The 19915-nt window shown below is 40.7% G+C and overlaps 1 protein-coding gene across 7 annotated transcripts in view; it reads right to left on the reverse strand.

Moving 5' to 3' along the window:
- Positions 1-12223: 12223 nt before the first annotated feature.
- Positions 12224-19915, reverse strand: part of PDZD2 (PDZ domain containing 2) — a 483697-nt gene continuing 476005 nt past the window's right edge. For all 7 annotated transcript variants that reach the window (XM_055245678.2, XM_055245675.2, XM_063619887.1 and 4 more), the window contains one exon: positions 12224-15101. In XM_055245678.2, the coding sequence (XP_055101653.1) occupies positions 14935-15101 (167 nt within the window). In that variant the 3' untranslated portion in view covers positions 12224-14934. The remainder of the gene's footprint in view (positions 15102-19915) is intronic.

A 19915-nucleotide genomic window follows, 5' to 3' on the forward strand; every position in this document is an offset into this window, starting at 1 on the left:
TTGTGAACAGATAGGTACAATACTCTTTCTAAGTGTAGTAAACCCTTGAATTTGGTCATCTCCCAAAAGAAAGAGAAAGGGGCTAGGGCCTGATTGGTTTAGTGACACGTGGGACCAGTAAGTAGTGACACCTAGCCTGATACTGTCAAGGGTCCATGGCTGCCAGGCATGGCTACCCCCACCCAGCAGTTGCAAGTTTATGTGAGGTATTTATGAAGTTTAATTTCCAACTCTCTGGCTTCTCTATCTTGTATTGACTTAAAATATATTGTGAGATAATACTGCTCCATTTCACTTTTGTCCAGATTAAGATGACTGACAAACTGAAGTAGTTCCAATTCATCTCAGCCCATTGGGTCCCAGGATGATATGCTTGACTGTTGTAAATTCTGCACAAATGTCATATATTCTGTAACATCATCAGTAAAGTGGTGGTATTAATGTTCATGACTTTGCAGGCTATCCTTCAAAGGGGTATGGATGGTAACATGGTTTAGTTAAACCGGTAGTCATACTTTCTCAGCCCAATGTTAGAATTACATAGATATTTACTCCTGATAGAACAGTTCGTGTAGTATGGCTCCCATTAGTATCATTATACACTGATGTGCATTTTACTTTTTGCACTGAAGTTGTGGAGAGATTTCAGGGTAAGTACACATCATTCTTTTGAATGGCTTTGTTGTATAGCTTAGTTAAATCTCCCATTAATGGACATTTAGATGATTCTCATATTTTACATTATTACAGTATTGTAGCCTACTTTTTATGTCTTTATTTCTCATTTCTGTAGAAGGATTTAATAGAAATGGATTTGCTCAAATAGTATACCTTGAAAATGTAAAAGATAAAGCCAAATTGATTTCTAAGCTTTGTGGTAACTTACACTCCTGACAATAAGGTGAATGCTGGTTTTCCCATACCCTAGCCAATACTGTAGAACAGTGGTCGCCAACCTTGTTGGCACCAGGGACCAGCTTTGTGGCAGACAGTTTTTCCATGGACCTAGGGGTCGGGGGGTGGTTTCAGGATGAAACTGTTCCACCTCAGATCATCAAGCATTAATTAGATTAGGTGCACAATAGGGTTCGAGTTCCTATGAGAATCTAATGTGGCTGCTGATCTGACAGGAGGTGGAGCTCAGGTGGTATTGCTCGTTTTCCTGCTGCTCACCTGCTGCTGTGTGGCTTGGTTCTTAACAGACCACCGTTACTGGTCCGTGGCCTGGGGGTTGGGGACCCCTCTGGGGAGGATATCATCACTCCTAGTCTATGTTAATTATTGAGGGGTTATCATTTACTGCCTTTTGGTAATTTGTATTTTTTCTGTGAATTACCTGTTGGTGTTCTTTATTCATTTTTCTAAAGGGCATTGATCTTTTTATGTATTGATTCACGAGGACTTAAGCCTGTATCTATGATGCAGTTGGTTTTCCCAGTCTTTGGAGCTGGCAGATGGTAAGTTTTGCTTTTGCTTTCTTTAACATTCAGAAAAGTGTATGGTGCAGTGCTTGAGCGTGCAATTTGTAGAGATCCTTTTTCTAAAGAGGTGTCTGGTGGTCAGATTTGATACATATTAACTTTGGGAGGGTATGATCAAATTTAAAAATGGAAAAAGTCGAATGTGTAGGTTAAGAATAGGCATATAAGCATTTAATTAAAAGTTTTTATGATTAAAATATAAATGGAAAATCTCATAAACAAATGTTTACATTAATTAATTTAAGGCACACATGTTTACAGCCATTACCCAGGTCAGGAGATAGAACCTTGCCAGCTATACCCTGAAGCTGTTCAAGTCTTTCTCCCAATTACAGTCTTCATAATAGTAAGTACTGTCCTGACCCAGTGTGAATCTTTAATTGTATTGTTTCATTTGATATGTCTTTTAAGTTTTTTTTGAATCTGTAGGTTCTTCTCCCTATCTCTCTCTTGTTTTTCCTTTGCAAAATATTTGTTGATGACATTAGATCATTTGTCCTGTAGTTTTCCAAAGTTTGGATTTTGTTGATGGTTTCCACATGGTGTAATTTAAGTGTTTCTTTGACTTCTACACTGCATTTCCCAAGAATTGGTAATTGGCTCTAGAGGCTTAGATTCAGGTTTGTTTCTGTAGGCAACACTAATCGGTGGTAGTGGATGCTTCCACCAGGAGGCACATAATGTCTCATATTCTCCTTTTGTGATGTTACCAGCCTTGCTGTTCACTTCTTATTTATTGGGGTTGCAATGTGATATTTTAATTCTTCTTCTTCTTCTTCTTCTTCTTCTTATTTTTTGAGATGGAGTCTCACTCTGTTGCCCAGGCTGGAGTGCCGTGGTGCAATCTCGGCTCACTGCAAGCTCTTCCTCCCGGGTTCACGCCATTCTCCTGCCTCAGCCTCCCGAGCAGCTGGGACTACACGGGCGCCTGCCACCATGCCCAGCTAATTTTTTGGTATTTTTAGTAGAGATGGGGTTTCACTGTGTTAGCCAGGATGGTCTCGATCTCCTGACCATGTGATCTGCCTGCCGCCTCGGCCTCCCAAAGTGCTGGGATTACAGGCATGAGCCACCGCACCCGGCCATTCTTTCTTTTTTTTTTTTTTTTGAGTTGGAGTCTCACTCTGTCGCCCAGGTTGGAGTGCAGTGGCGCGATCTCTGGCTCAGTACAACCTCCGCCTCCCGGGTTCAAGCAATTATTCTGCCTCAGCGTCCCAAGTAGCTGGGATTAGAGGCGCCCGCCACCACGCCCGGTTATTTTTCTATTTTTGTGTTTTTTTGTAGAGACAGGGTTTCACCATATTGGCCAGGCTGGTCTCAAACTCCTGACTTTGTGATCCGCCCACCTCGGCCTCCCAAAGTGCTGGGATTACAGGCTTGAGCCACCGTGCCCGGCCCTGATTATTTTATTAGCTAGAATATTTCTATAAAGAGACATGTTATCTACATTACGTTCTACTATAATTCATAGAGGGAAGGTAGAATAATTCTTACAGTTTATTTACCTATTTTCAAAATACAGCTGGTTCCATGGCATCCTCCAAAAATATCTTTAATTTTTAAAGTATTATGAACTTATGGAAACACATTTTATTTAAATTGGCAATATACCCATATATTTATGGGTATAATGTAATGTTTTAGTCTTTGTACACATTGGAGATTCAATCAAGCTTATTAAAATAACCATCACCTTAACAACTAATTTTTTTGTGGCAAGAATACTAAAAATAGTCCTTTTTAGCAATTTTGAAACGCACAGTACATTATTATTAACTGTTATCACCATGCAATGCAGTAGATCACTAAAACTTGATTCCTCCAATCTGAGACTTTGTATCCTTTGAACAACGTTTGTTTCCTTATCTCTCCCCTTCCCCTCAGTTTCTAGTAACCATTTTTCTACTCTTTTTCTATGAGATTGGCTTTTTTAGATTACACATATAAGCGAGATCTTTTTTTTTTGTCTTTTTTGTGCCTTATTTCACTTAGTGTAATGGAATAATCATTCTTTTATGTCTTTTGATCTACAGTTATTAGCCCTATTAATGCTCAAAATGCCCTATGTTTGGCCAGTGGAACTCTCTTCAAAGATCTGGAGTCCTTTTGATAGTTTTAGTAGTCTTTGATAACTTTCTGGTATGGCAAGATGTTTCAGGTTCATTTTGTATATTTCCTACCCTGTATCTGGAATCATCTATTTTTCCAACAAGCCATGTTTCTTTTAGCATGAAATGGTACTTCGAGACCGTAATTTGGGCTTTCAGAATACTTGTTACTACTGCCTCGGTCATTGCTTCTGGGGGAAAATTGTATCTATGTTTGTGTTGTGTATGTATGTGTTTATAAAAAGTACCTCACAGAGTTTCAGTGCGGGAAGATAAAGTTGCAGGGATGGGGCTGGGTGCGGTGGCTTACGCCTGTAATCCCAGCACTTTGGGAGGCCGAGGTGAGTGGATCACCTCAGGTCAGGAGTTCGAAACCCCATCTCTACTGAAAATACAAAAATTAGCCGGGTGTGGTGGTGGGTGCCTGTAATTCCAGCTACTTGGGAAGCTGAGGCAGGAGAATCACTAGAACCCGGGAGGTGGAGGTTGCAGTGAGCTGACATTGCACCATTGCACTCTAGCCTGGGTGACAGGGCAAGACTCCGTCTCAAAAAACAAACAAAAAGTTGCAGGGATGGATGGTGGTGATTACACAATGTCAGTAGACTTAATGTCACTGAACTGTGTACTTAAAAAATGGTTAAGATGGGCTGGGCTCAGTGGCTCGCGCCTGCAATCCCAGCTACTCGGGAGGCTGAGGCAGAGAATTGCTTGAACCTGGGAGGCAGAGGTTGTACTGAGCCAGAGATCGCGCCACTGCACTCCAACCTGGGCGACAGAGTGAGACTCCAACTCAAAAAAAAAAAAAAAAAGTTAAGATGGTAAACGTCATGTATATTTTGCCACAATAAAAAAATGAAAAATAAAGTGCCTCATGATTTTACATTGACGATTCAGATGGAAATTTATTTATTTTTTTTTTGGGAACAAGATCTCACTCTGTTGCCCAGGCTAGAGTGCGGTGGCTTGATCATGGTTCATTGCAGCCTCAAACTTCTGGGCTCAAGTGATCCTCCTGCCTCAGCCTCCCAAGTAGCTAGGACTACAAGCATGTGATACCATGCCTGGCTAATTTTTAAATTTTTTGTAGAGATTGAGTCTCACTATATTGCCCAGGCTGGTCTTGAACTCCTGGCCTCAAGTGATCCTCCTGTCTTAGCTTCCCAAAGTGCTGGGATTTTAGGTGTGAGCCACCCCACTCAACCCTCAGATTCAAATTTACAATTTATAGGGTTTTTCTGTCTTCTACTTTTCCATATCAAGAATGATGGAAATTACAATAAAATATCACAGTTATTCATTTGCTTCCACATATGACATTCTCAAAATAATAGTATTAGTATTTTACCAGCAATTTGATTACTTAAAAATGAGTTTTTAATAAGACTTTTTTATATGCTTGCTCCATTCACCTCCGCCACCACCCTTTTTGTAGTTGGGCTGCATCTACATTTTAAGAACATGTAGTCATTATATACTTTAATCTTTTCCTTTTAACCCTTCCTTTAGTCTCAGCTCTTCAGATAAATACATATTTAGTGCTCATCACCATTCGCAGTGTCACTGCCTGGCCAGTCATTTTGATTGCCTTGCTCATTTGTTGTTAGATTCTTTAGAAAGGGCTTGTGAGAATAATAGTCCTGAATTTTTGTTTGCTGATGGCAGTTTATCTGTAGCCTTTTATTTGAAAGTCAGTATGTCTGGATAAAATTCTTTTTTTTTTTTTTTTTTTTTGAGATGGGAGTCTCACTGTGTCGCCCAGGCTGGGGTGCAGTGGCATGATCTGGGCTCACTGCAACCTCTGCCTCCCAGGTTCAAGCGATTCCCCCGCCTCAGCCTCTCGAGTAGCTGGGATTACAGACATGCGCCACCACGCCCGGCTAATTTTTGCGTTTTTAGTAGAGACCATGTTTTACCATGTTGGCCAGGCTGGTCTCGAATGCCTGACTTTGTGATCCGCCTGCCTCGGCCTCCCAAAATGCTGGGATTACAGGCATGAGCCACTGTGCCCAGCCAATAAAATTCTTAAGTCACATTTTCTTTGGGTAACCAAGTATGTTCTTAGCATAAAGCAATACTAGGATTATGATATGATACTGATTTTCTTTCTTTCATAATTGCCTTGTTGTTTTTGCCTGGATGCTCATGGGATATTTTCTCTCCGGTACTTTTCCAATGTTGCTAGAGTGTGTTTTTGTCTCGGTTGTTCTGGATCCGTATTCCCAAGTACATGGTGTGATCTTTCAACATGTAGTGTTGACCATTTTTTAATTCTCAATTTCAGGAAAATTAAAATATTTAGTCTTCTGTTCACTTGTTCAGGTTTTCCTTTTGAGGGACTCATCTTCCATCTTTGTGTTTTGCTGGGGTTTTTTCCTCTATTTCTTACTGATCTTTAAACATTTGTCCCCTTTCTCTCTTCTCTTTCTCTTAAGGCATTATTGTGGTTTATTCACTGGAAATGATCTTTCCATATGACTCATCTTTTCTGAAATTATCTTAGATTTTTTTTCCTGAGTTTTAATACCTGATTTCTGAGTCTTTCTGGTTTCGGTTTGTATTATTCATATTCCAGGTCATTTTCTTGATATATTTTATTTTAGCTCATTCTGAGGTACTGAGTTATAGTTCTCACTGGTTTTGTGGGCATAGCTTTCTGGTGTGCTTTTGTTGTCTGTAGGGATTATATTTGTTCCTTACACTTTTTTTTTTTTTTTTTGAGATGGGGTCTCACTCTGTTGCCCAGGCTGGAGTGTAGTAGGGTGGCACGATCATGGCCCACTGCAGGCTTGACTTCCTGGATTCCAGCGATCCTCCCACCTCAGCCTCTTGAGTAGTTGGGACCATAGACATGCACCACCAAGCCTGGCTAATTTTTTGGTATTTCTTGTAGAGAAGGGGTCTCGCCATGTTACTGAGGCTAGTCTTGAACTCCTGGGCTTAAGCGATCCACCTGCCTCAGCCTCGCAAAGTGCTGGGATTACAGGTGTGAGCCATTGCACTCGGCTTCTTTTTTCTTATAACTACTTTGTATGGGATCTAACCCAAGATTATCTTCTGTTACTCCTTTTTACATGAAATTGCCTTTCCTGTTCTTTTAGAAGAGAAAGACTTGAGTTGGAGTAGCTTAACTTTAGCCTCTCTCTCTTCTGTTTTGTGGAGTGAAAAGACCTGTATCTGCTCCCCTCATATACTTTTAACTGAATCTTATTTTTCATCTTTGCTCTTGTCCTGCTCAATTTGGATTCTGTTTCCCATAGTTTCTCCTTAGCATGGGGTTTTGAGAGTTCATAGCCCGCATCAGCCCTTTCCTTCTTCATCATGGACTTCACACACTTGCCCACTAGGAGAAGATGAAAACTCTTCCACGCCCAGCAGCTGCTGTCCTGCTGGTCCTCTGAGCTTTCCTGGTGATTTTGCGAGGTCGTGGGGCCATGACATGCTGTGTTGCTTCCTTTTACTTCTCTTGTACAGATGGTGATTTCAAATTGGTCTTGGTGGTGGTGGTGGCATATCCCTACACACTTGTATATTTTGGAGTTTGTGGGGATACCTTTGTATCTAGTTTTATTGTGGATGTTTACTGTGTTTTTCTATATTAACTGTGTGTGTGTGTGTGTGTGTGTGTGTGTGTGGTTCCTGGGTGTGTTAGTTGGGGATATGGGGAGAATAGAAAACTATGCCAGTGTTCCTGGCATCTTGCTTGAATCCACTGGGGTAGCCCCCAGTAGTTTTTAGTTTGTATATAGTCTGGTTAAATTGTGAGTCTGTTGCTTTGTAGATTCTGAATTTAGCTTCATGCTTAGAAGAGCTTATTCACTTTATGATTAAAGCAATATATTTAGGTTTTTTTGGGATTGTTTTTGTTTTTGTTTCCTTTCTTGCTTTTAAATCTTTGACCCCTCTGGAATTTTATTTTGATGTCAGGGATTTTGTTGCAAATGGGCTAGCTTTTTCCTCTCTCCAAAATACCTAGCCAATTTTCTCAACATCAGTTATTGAATATATTGAATAATCGGGGTGTGTGTGTGTGTGTGTGTGTGTGTGTGTGTGGTGTTTTTGTTTTGTTGCTGCTGATTTAAAATGCCCCTTTTTTGTTGAATTTGGAATTACTATATATTTGGGTCTGTGTTCTAGTGGTTTGCCTGTCTAGTTCTATAGTAGAGGAGCCACCATTTTAATTATTACAGATTTCTGATAATATTTTAATACCAGTTCCCCTCTTACCCTGCCTTTTCAAATTTCTTCTGGCTATTTTTATGTGTTTATCCCACCAGATGGACTTTAGGATAATTTTGTCAGGTTAAAGAATTTGAGATTATGATTGGACTTATATTTATAAATTAGTTTGGGGAGAATTGAGATCTTTATAGTATTGAGTCATCCTGTCCAAGAAGCTATACATATATTTACCCCGCCCTTTTTTAGTTATCTCTTATGTCCCTTAATAGAGTTTTATAATATTTTTAGGTCTTGCCAGTTCTTGCCAAGAATAAATTTATATTTTCAGTTGCTGGCATTCATAATAGAGTATTTCTCCCATGGTATATTCTAACTGGTTATTATTTATAGAAAAGCCGTTGTTGGCCAGGCGTGGTGGCTCCCAGCACTTTGGGAGGCCGAGGTGGGCAGATCACGAGGTCAGGAGATCGAGACCATCCTGGCCAACATGGTGAAACCCCATCTCTACCAAAAATACAAAACTTAGCTGGGTGTGGTGGCACGTGCCTGTAGTCCCAGCTACTTGGGAGGCCAAGGCAGGAGAATGGTGTGAACCCATAAGGTGGAGGTTGCAGTGAGCTGAGATCGTGCCACTGCACTCCAGCCTGGCGAAAGAGCAAGACTCCGTCTCAAAAAAAAAAAAAAAAAAAAAAAGCTGCCTGGGTGTGTTGGCTCACGCCTGTAATCCCAGCACTTTGGGAGGCCAAGGCAGGTGTATCACGAGGTCAGGAGATCGAGACCATCCTGGCTAACATGGTGAAACTCTGTCTCTACTAAAAATACAAAAAATTAGCCGGGCATGGTGGCAGGCGCCTGTAGTCCCAGCTACTCTGGAGGCTGAGGCAGGAGAATGGTGTGAACCTGCGAGGCGGAGCTTGCAGTGAGCCGAGATGGTGCCACTGCACTCCAGCCTGGGCGACAGAGCAAGACTCTGTCTCAAAAAAAAAAGCTGTTGTTTTGGTGAAAGTTAATTTTCGTAGCCACCATACTGAATTCTACTATTTTAATAGTTTTTCAATTGGAACTTTTGTGTTTATGTGTATCCAAGTTTTGTCATGTGCAAATCATAATACTTTTGCTTTTGTTATTTATAGCTGTTTTTTAGAATTTTACATAATTGGGCCTGGTACAGTGGCTCACGCCTGTAATCCCAGCACTTTGGGAGGCTGAGGTGGGATCACCTGAGAGGAGTTCAAGATGAGCAACACAGATAGGCCCTGTCTGTACAAAAAATAAAATAAAATTTTACCTAATTGTATTGGCTTATACCTCCAGAACATTGCTTTTCAACGATCATACTTTTGAGCATCCTGGGCATGTGTATTCCTGATGAATGGGAATGTTTCTGGAGTTCCTCCATTAGAGCATGATGTAGGCTTTAACGTGTCTGTTGATATCGTTCATTCATTCAGACAGAGTTTTGCTCATCACCCAGGCTGGAATGCAGTGGCACGATTTCAGTTCACTGCAGCCTCTACCTTTCGGGTTCAAGCGATTCTCCTGCCTCAGCCTCCTGATTAGCTGGGATTATAGGTGCCTGCCACCATGCCCTGCTGATTTTTGTATTTTTAGTAGAGATGAGGGTTTCACCATGTTGGCCAGGCTGGTCTTGAACTCCTGACCTCAGGTGATCCACCTGCCTTGGCCTCTCAAAGCGCTGGGATTACAGGTGTGAGCCACCGCACCCAGCCTGTGGACATCTTTCTTGATGATTCTTTTTCTCTTTTGTCCTGTTAACGTAATGTACTACATCTATAGGTTCCTAATTTCAAACTGTTCACATATTCCCAGAATTAACATCAGTTGTGCATATTTTCTTTAATGTACTGCAGAATTCTATTGGCTAACATTTAATCAGGATTTTTCAAGTTCATCTTCAGTGTCACTTAGACGTCTACAATTTTATTTGACTTGTTGCTTCTAATGGGGTTTGGTTTGGTAAGGTGATTGCTTTAGTTTTAGTTCTACCAGATCTGTATTAATCTCATTAAGTTTTCTTATTGCTCTTTTGAACTTGTGCTTCTTAGAAGCCACATTTACTTAAGTACATTGAGAATACAAAACAGTTTGTATTTAAAATTTTCTTTTCCCAAGTCATCTTTCAAATTCTTTTTTTTTTTTTTTTTTTTTTTGAGACAGAGTCTTGCTCTGTCACCAGGCTGGAGTGCAGTGGCACGATCTCAGCTCACTGCAAGCTCCACCTCCCAGGTTCCAGTGATTCTCCTGCCTTAGCCTCCTGAGTAGCTGGGACTACAGGCGTGTGCCACCATGCCCAGCTAATTTTTGTATTGTTAGTAGAGATGGGGTTTCACCATGTTGGCCAGGATGGTCTCGATCTCTTGACCTCATGATCCACCTGCCTCGGCCTCCCAAAGTGCTGGGATTACAGGCATGAGCCATCACGTCCGGCCTCCAAATTATATTTTTTATCTGCCTTTTGCATAATTGTATTTCACTCCGTCTTCTCCCTTCTCTTCACCAGTTCTGAATTCGTAAGTAGGACCCTTGCTCAATCTGATTGTTTAGTGGGGGTAAGTGAATTCTACTAAGCCTGCCATTTGCCCAAGATTGATCAGTAGTGGATCCTTTATAGCTCTCTGTGTTTAAACATTGTTCAAATCGTCTCTTAGGACAAGAGAAGGAAGTTTGGGACTAGCTGATTTTAATCTTTGAGATATCCAGCTGTTTTGAAGGGATCAGGAGGCTGTGTGGAGTGATGGTGGCCATGGCATTTATGGGGCGAGAGTGAGCTGGGGCAGCTAATCTCTCTTACTGAATCAGTTAACTGCAGGGTCCTGTTTGGTGGGGGCTCCCTTCAAATCTGGCTTGCCACCTCTGACCTCAAGTGATGCTCCTGCCTTGGCCTCCCAAACTGCTGGGATTACAGGAGTGAGCCACCGTGCCCAGCCTGGTTTTAGATCTTATACATGGTATGTAGTTTTCCATTTCATATAGTGGGTTTGTGGCTATTTCCATTTTAAAACTACCGGAGTTTCCCTCTGTATTTGTTCATTTCATTGGGTTTCGAGGAGGGGAATTATGCAAACAAGCACTCTGTCTCCTAGGAAAAAGCTCTACCCAAGTAGGGGCAGGGAACCAATCAGAATTTCAATTTTGGGATGTATATAGAAAATCAGGCAGGCAACAGCTTGTATGTCCACAGAAACTGTGGTATTGAATGGGGCCAAAATGATGACAAATGGCTTTCATAGGAGGTTTCTAGGTAAAGAACTGGTAAGGACTGGGGATTAGGATGCTGTGACCAGCAGAAACAGACCTGAAGTGGGGAGGGTGCTGGGTGAAGCAGAGTTCCTCCCATCTGAGGCCAGGTCACATGCTGGGTCCTGTTCTGAGATTTCTGTAAGAGGCCATCTTGCCTTTTTCCTTGGGCTACTGTAGGTTGGTATCTCCATCTTAAAACCAGGGCACCTAAATAAAGTAGATGCTTTTTTTTGAGATAGAGTCTTGCTGTGTCGCCCAGGCTGGAGTGCAGTGGCGTGATCTCTGCTCACTGCAAGCTCTGCCTCCAGGGTTCACGCCATTCTCCTGCCTCAGCCTCCCAAGTAGCTGGGACTACAGGTGCCCGCCACCACGCCTGGCTAATTTTTTATTTATTTATTTATTTTTTGTATTTTTAGTAGAGACGAGGTTTCAACGTGTTACCCAGGATGGCCTCAGTCTCCTGACCTTGTGATCCTCCTGCCTCGGCCTCCCAAAGTGCTGGGATTACAGGTGTGAGCTACTGCGCCTGGCCAAGTAGATGCATTTTATTGAGCTCTGTGAAGTAGGATCTCAGATCATCCAAGTAGGAGGGGGAAGGTGAATGGGTAGGGTTTTTGAGAAAAATAACATTGTTGTGAAAAATGAGAGAAAAAAACTGAGAAGGCAACAAGTGCTGAGTGGCAGTGAGAGTCCAGTTAAGGCTGGAAACCGTGAATTTACAGCATCAGCTGTCTAGTTGCGGGATTTTTCTCTAGGAATAGGGTTATGGGAACCAAGATGCTGGCTATTTGGAAGGAAGGGTCCAGAATCGCCTGGTAAGACAGAACAGTGGGGCAAGGGATCTAAGCCTGTGGGCTGGGCAGAGTTTGCTGTGCTACGCCAGGGTTCTAGTCTTGAGAAGGGAATGGAAGGGATTCTGATAGGAGAAAACTGTCAAGGGCTTGTTGAAAGTGAAGATGTGGGAGGAAGTGACCAGGAGGCTGGGAGTGTGTGGTAAAAGAGTAGGATGTTCAATTGTAAGAAAGATTTAGAGGTGGAAAAGTTTTGGATTGTGTCAAGATTGTGAGTGTGGCCTGGAAAAGGGCGGCTCATTTGAGTTCTATTGCCTTTGTACCTCTGACTCATTTAGGTGACAATAAACATTTCTTATCTCAGTATTACTCTATTAACAGCCAAAAGAGAAAAAAGAAATCAAGTAGTAAGCAGAGTGTTTATTTTTTTAAAATTACTTAAAAAAGGTTGTTTACAGAGATGTGGATTTATATAACTTGGTGACAACATTTTTAAAATGTACAGGCTATTTCGTATTATTGCACTTACTCTTTAATATATAAGGCATTTTACTTTACATAAATAAAGGATAATGTATAATATCATACAAAGTTATGGTGCCAATTAAGTCAACCATCACATTCAATGAGATGTGTGGGAAGATGGAAATGAAACCCAGCCTACTTTAATCTTCATAGAATATTCTTGCAACTATGATTTACTTGTTATAACACATATTTACCCTCATAGCTTATTGTGAATGACCAGTTAAAAAAAAAAACAACGATAGTTTTAGTAGGACAATACCATTAGTGTTCACTTCAGAAAGTGTGGGAATTTATTTATTAGGCTAATTAGAAATACTAGTCATGCCTTGAACACTGAAGACAAATAAATAGCTTTCTATCTTAGGGTCAAAGACAGTTTAGCTTTTCCTTCTTCTTTTAAATTTCAGTTGTTGGTGAGGCAAGATGTAGTAGCAGTGGCCGATGACTTTAGCATAGTGTATGTGGTAAGCCAGAGGTCTACCCTTGTACTCCAGACATGAGGATTAAGGACTTGGGGAAGTCCATCTGCTCCACATTGCACAAGAAATTCCTGTCTGTTCACATAGGGCTGTGCGTTTCTTCTTATTAGGCACAGCTGTAGAAGTGGAGGCGAAAAGCAGTTTTCAGTGTTGACTTGAAATAGTCTTTGATTTAGGCAAGAAAGCAGAAACCACAAAACTGACCCCAGAGACTGAAAAAACAATCAATCAATCAAGCATGCACCCTGCACTGACTTCGTACAGTATCCTACCTGTAACTGTAGTGAAAAGTAGAAGTAAAATCAATAAGACCTTTCTAACTAACTCTTGTACTATATTTTCGTTTGTATTGCCGGTTGATGAGAAATCTGGACTCAGACAAGCCAGCTATTTTTCTCTCATCTGAAGGACCTTGCTAGGCCGATTCAAAGATGTTTAGTGGGATTGGTCATTCAGAAAAATGATGTATAAAGCTGATGGCTAAAGCCCCTCCATGAATCTGGGGGTCATAGCCATAGACCCAAGCTGTAGGTTATTTAAAGAAGTATCTCCAACATAAAATCTTAGTGTCATGCACACAGGTATGGCAAATGCACTCTCCACTCATATTCTCAGGACTCAGCGGGTTGGTTTGTGTCACTGAAGACCTGGCTTGTAACTACATTTCTGCTCCTTTACCTTGACTCACCCTGTTTCTCCTCCTCTTTATGACCCGATGAGAGTTTGGAATTTACCTAAGAAAATACGGTACATCACGAGGAGAGAAAAGCCAGCTATGTGACGACGAACGGAATATCTAATGGGAGGAATAGCTACTGGGACGCAGCTCATGCCGCCAGAGGAGGAGTGGCAAGAGTGAGTTTCCCGAGCAGCGTGAGTCACGACAGTCTTCTGTAGGAAAACATTTTTGGCAGAAGGAGGAAACTGCAAAGAGGGAAAACGAAAACAGCAAAAACTTAAGTCAGTCACTGCAGTTGTCATTATACGAGGTCAAGAAAAGAGATCCAATACTTAGAATGTTACATTTCTTAAACATGTTGGGAAAGAGGAAAAAAACCAACCAGTCTCCTAAAAGGATTCCATTGAGCTCCTCTATTTGGATTGTACATACATTGTCTATAAATCCAAGGACACTTACTTAGATACTTGATTTCTAAAAATTGCTTAAATTCGTGGTTGGAGTGCATAAAATACAGAAATGGAAACCCAGTGACTGTGATATTTTTGTCTGCTCTTGTACTGACCAGTCTTGAATTCAAGCACTTATCAAGACAGGTTTAAAAACTAGTTGTAAGGTGCTTTTAGATGTTGACCTTTCTGCTCCCTCTAAGCAGTGAAGCTCATGGCTATTTAATACAGTTTATCAAGTGCCATTCTGTAAAACAGCCTTATGGCTTACACTTTTGAGATAGAAAATGATCAATACTTCATGGTGATCAATAACCTATTGAGTTGAACTCTGCATACATACATTATACATTACACTCACTAAAAAATACTCTATTTTGCTTTTTCATTTTTGGACAATTCCTGAGCTCAGCCTAACAGGTCATAATTCATTTTTTTAAGTCTTTCTTACTCTCTTTTCAGGGTAACATATACAGACCTACAGCTCCTCCTTCCATTGAATGTGCCTAAAAGCATTCTGTCACTTACTTACAAAATCATATAAAATGATTGATTGATAGTCCTCTTAGGTGTGACATTTGTGTCCCCCTCAGACTTCTTTTAGTTCCCTAATCACCAGGATTGGGTATGTTGGGAGAGCTGGCAAGAAGGAAGCAAAGGTCTAGCTAAGTGTTTCAGATAAAGAAGGGTGTGTCACATCTTGTATCCCCATCAGTAAACATAAAGGTAGGGGACAGGCACTGGAACGAAGGAACCCTCCCGGCCTGGGTGATCCAGGTGGAAGGCTTCTGGAGTTAATTTCATTGCTGTTGCACATACAGTTAAGTCAGGCTTCATGTGTAAGCATAAGCTTGGAGATTTTTATAGTCCGTGTCTATACCAGTGTTGGCCAGTTCAAGAACCTGTGGTTTAAAGAAGTCACTCTGATTTGCTAAAGAAAGAAGATGATAACTGAGAAAATGATGCTTGTTAAAATTCATGAAGAATTTCTATGCTTTCTAATTAATAACTGCACAGGTCCTTCTGGGACAGACTTCATAATATTCCAGGCATCGAAGTGCATGAGCCCAACCAGAGGTTTCCCATTAATAGCAAGAATTTCATCTCCAGCTTCTATTATTCCAGCTTGTTCAGCCGCACCACCTGTGAGAATAAACACAGAATAATAGCTTGGCAGTTGCATAGTATTCAAAAATCCTAAGTAAACAAAACTTTTAAATGATTGATAAAAATATCTAAATAATATATTATTGAATAGAGAAATATTTCTTAGAACACAAAAAGCATATATCCATAAAAATAAACTGGTCTACATAAAACAGTTCAACTCTAGCCCTCCCACCGCCCCTCCAAACATAATCATCTATAAGATAAAAATAAAAAACCGACAAGGGGAAGATATTCTGTATGTATTTAATCAACGAATGGTTAACATCCAGACTAAAGAGCTACAAGTCAACAAGAATAACACAAAATAAAGTTGGGCTAAGGAAATCAACAGCTGAAATCTGAACAGCCAGTAAACACAGAAAAGCAGGCTCAACTTTTTTTTTTTTTTTTTTTTGAGACAGGGCCTCACTCTGTCACCCAGGCTGGAGTGCAGTGCTACAGTTTTGGCTCACTGCAGCCTCCGCCTCACTGGGCTCAAGCAATCCTCTCACCTCAGCCTTCAGAGTAGCTGCGACCACAGGCATACACCACCATGCACAGCTATTTTTTTATATTTTTGGTAGAGATGGGGTCTTGCCATGTTGCCTAGGCTGTCAGCTTCTAATTGTTAACAGATACTGGCTGATACATGCAAGTTCTGAGAATCAGTGATTATGTGCTCATTAGTGACCATGGAGACTACTTACAGAGTTTAGCATGTTCACATTATAGCTTTGTCTAGCTTTGTATGAGCTTTGAAAAAAAAAATGCAAGTGTAAACCCTCATTTACGTTCTCACACATATATTTCTGAAGGTACACCAGCTATGGAGGCATCTTATGGAGAAAAATGGCATTGAAAGAAAAATTCCCAAGTGTGAAAATAAAAATTTTCTCAGAAATTTTGATTAGACCTTAAAAGACTGAGCAGATGTATCGATTTCATCCTAAATTACTGAAAGTCGTTATTGAAATTATTGAAATAAATATTATGTGATAAAAATACAGCTTGGAAGAAATCCAACCCACCCAAGGACAAAAACATTTCCTGTGGTTGATGATTGATTGATAGAGGCAGTTACATTAGAGGAGAGACCTCACCAATATCAGCCCTGTAGTGGGCCCCAGGAAAATGATTTGGTCCCCAGTCCTTGCTTTTCTTGAGATACATTTTTGGAAGGACCAAAGAACCAATTATATTTGTGTTAACATAATACCCAATGTCCTATTCTAGCATATTAACTGAAGGCCTTCAGGTTATGTGAAACAAAAGAATTTTGTGAGTGTTCACCTGGGCCTCAGGACATGGGAGGTTCCAGGCAACCAGAACAGCCTGACGCACACTGAAGGAGCCATCAGACTGGGTTTGGTCTCAAATCTGTGACTTCAGGCAAGTTACAGATTTCTCTAAACTTCAGTTTTCTCATCTGCAATCTTACTAGGTTGTTTGTTAGAAGGACTGAATGAGATGAAGTAGAGGAAGGTCTTCTAGGACAGGGGTCCTCAACCCTCGGGCTGCAGACTGGTGCCAGGAGGGCTGCATAGCAGGTGAGCAGTGGGCGAGTGAGCAAAGCTTCCTCTGTTTACAGCCTCTCACCGTCACTTATATTACCACCTGAGCTCTGCCTCCTGTCACATCAGCAGCAGCATTAGATTCTCACGTGAGTGTGAATCTATTGTGAACTGCGTATGCGAGGGATCTAGGTTTCGTGTTCCTTATGAGAATCTAATGCCTGATGAGCTTTCATTGTCTCCCATCACCCCAAGATGGGATGCCTAGTTGCAAGAAAACAAGCTCAGGGCTCCCACAGATTCTACATGATGGTGAGTTGTATAATTATTTCATTATATATTAAAATGTAATAATAGAAATAAAGTACACAATAAATGTAATGTACCTGAATCATCCTCAACCCATCCCCCACCCAAAGCCTCACCGTGGAAAAACTATCTTTCACAAAACCAGTCCCTGGTGCCAAAAAGCTTGGGGACTGCTCCTTTAGGAAACATTCAGTGTTGTACAAAGCAGAGGTTTGCCAGCTTTTGGACTTTTTACGCAAGAGAGAAATAAATTCTCTCGTTTAAACCACTGCTATTTTGGATTTCCTATTACATGAGGCCAAACTGAATCTTAACACATTTGAGCAGGATATGTGTCTCTCTCCATTTACTCATAGATTTTTAAAAAATGTCCTTTAGAAAGCTTTTATGCTTTTTCCCAAAAAGGTCTTGTATAACTTTTGTTTGTTTAACACATGCTTAGGTTCCTTATGCTTACGATGAATTGGTGTCACACAGTGCACAATCTGCATTTGGCTTTTCATTCAACACTGCTTTTGAGCTGGTCCCAGTTAATATATATAGAGAGATGTAATTTATTTTTTCAACTGCTATTTAGCTTTCCTTTATATGAATATATTTTATTCTGCTACAGATAGAAATTTAAATTGTTTCATAGCTTCCATTTTTGTAAGCACTGCTGAAATTTTCCTTAAAGATTAACCAGTAGATACTTGCATGAGAAAAAAAATGAGTGTTTTCCTTTCTCCACATCCTTGCCAACACATCATAGTATGAAATTTTTTATTTTTGGCCAACTTGATAGATTAAAAAATGATTTATAATATTTCTAATTTTCATCCAATACATTTAAGTTTGAGCATCTTCCTGTGTTTCTTGGCCACCTAGGTTTTAACTTCTGTTCATTTTCTATTGCTTTCTTTACCCAAATTTTCTCTCCTGTATTTTTCTTACTGAACTATATAGTTCTCCATATATTCTGGATTTTTTTTTTTTTTTTTTTTTTTTTTGGAGACAAGGTCTCCCTCTGTCACTCAGGCTGGAGTGCTGTGGCACAACCATGGGTCACCACAGCCTCGACCTCCCGGGCTCAAATGATTCTCCCACCTCAGCCTCCTGAGTAGCTGGGACTATAGGTGCATGCCGCCACACCCGAGTAATTTCTGTATTTTTTGTAGAGATGGAGTCTCGTCATGTGGCCCAGACTAGTCTTGAACTCCTGGGCTCAAGTGATCCACCCACCTTAGTCTCCAAAGTGCTGGGATTACAGGTGTGAGCCACAGTACCCTGCCTATTCTGGATATCAACCCTTTGTTTATTAAATATATTGTAAATATCTTCTAATCACTTATTTTTGAATTTGCTTATAAATTTTGCCATATAATGAACATTTTACACTTTATATATATATATATTTTTTTTTTTTAGATGGAGCCTTCTCTGACCCCAGGCGCAGTGGTGCGGTCCTGGCTCACTGCAACCTCTGCCTCCTGGGTTCAAGTGATTCTCCTGCCTCAGCCTCCTGAGTAGCTGAGATTGAAGGCATGCGCCACGAAGCCCAGCTAACTTCTATATTTTTAGTAGAGACGGGGTTTCACCATGTTGGCCAGGCTGGTCTCTAACTCCTGACCTCAGGTGATGCACCCACCTCAGGCTCCCAAAGTGCTGACATGAAATCCATGATCCATGAGCCACCACCCCCATATGTTTTTTAAAATGTGTTTTTCTCTTATGTTTAAGAAATCCTTCTATGATATTTAAAAATAATGGTTATTACTGATATATAGAAAATTCTATTGATCTCTGCATGTTAATTGTGAATTCATTCTTTGTGAACTATTTATATTGGCTTGACATTTTCTTAGATTTTTTTTTCAATCAGAAAGAACATATAGGAAGACAATTTGTCATTATTGGCAAATAATATTTCTAATTTTTGTACTTCTTGGCTTATAGCTGAGCTATTTGGTAAAATGATGAAAGAGAAACATTTTGGGAGCAACTTAAAATTGTACTGGTGACAATGTACACTGCAGTTTCATATAGGAGCTTAAAAATAACTATTTTCTAATTTTTTTCATAAACTCCCTGACCTTAAAGAAAGCTTTAGAGATATTGATATTTAATTTATTATTCAGGCAGGGTTGCGGTGGCTTATGCCTGTAATTGCAGCACTTTGGGAGGCTGAGGCGGGTGGATTACTTGAGGCCAGGAGTTTGAGACCAGCCTGGCCAACATGGTGAAACCCTGTCTCTACTAAAAATACAAAAAATTAGCTGGGTGTGGTGGTGCGAACCTGTAATCCCAGCTGCTTAGGAGGCTGAGGCACCAGACTCACTTGAACCTGGGAGGCAGAGATTGCAGTGAGCAGAGATTGTGACACTGCACTCCAGCCTGGGTGACAGGGCAAGACTCTGTTTAAAAAACAAAACAAAACAAAAAAAAACTCTATTATTCAAATGCTTGTTCTGTAATAGCCTTACTCAAGAAATCAGTATTGCTGTATTGTTTTCTAATGCTTGAGCTAAAAGACACAGGAAAACAAAGTGAACAGAAAACCTGTACTCATGAAATTTGTAAGTATGAAATATGAGGTAAGAAGATGAATCCTGACCTCAAGTGATTTGCCCACCTTAGCCTCCAAAAGTGCTGGGATTACAGGCATGAGCCACCGTGCCCGGCCAGATAATGAAATCTTTAGACTTACTAGTTTCCAAAGGTGGGATCTGCCGTATCATATTCAGAAATATGAATGTCTTGGCTTTCCCCAAGAACAAAACCACGGGCTTGCACATGAGAACATCTAAAGCGCTAGTCTGTGGGACTGACACTTCACTTCTCCATCCATTTCCACAGCAGTTTTCACGGATTTGTGGCCAGATGCTAGAGACAAAGGCTGAGATGTTGTCCAGGACGTCATATTCTTGCTTTGCTGGAGACAGATCGGAAGGATGCCATCTCTCCTGTGGCTTCTGCTAGTGTGGGGTCCCCCAGCTGATGTGCTGCTTT

This window comes from Symphalangus syndactylus, chromosome 16 (genome assembly GCF_028878055.3).
Source record: "Symphalangus syndactylus isolate Jambi chromosome 16, NHGRI_mSymSyn1-v2.1_pri, whole genome shotgun sequence".
NCBI classification, from domain to species: domain Eukaryota; kingdom Metazoa; phylum Chordata; class Mammalia; order Primates; family Hylobatidae; genus Symphalangus; species Symphalangus syndactylus.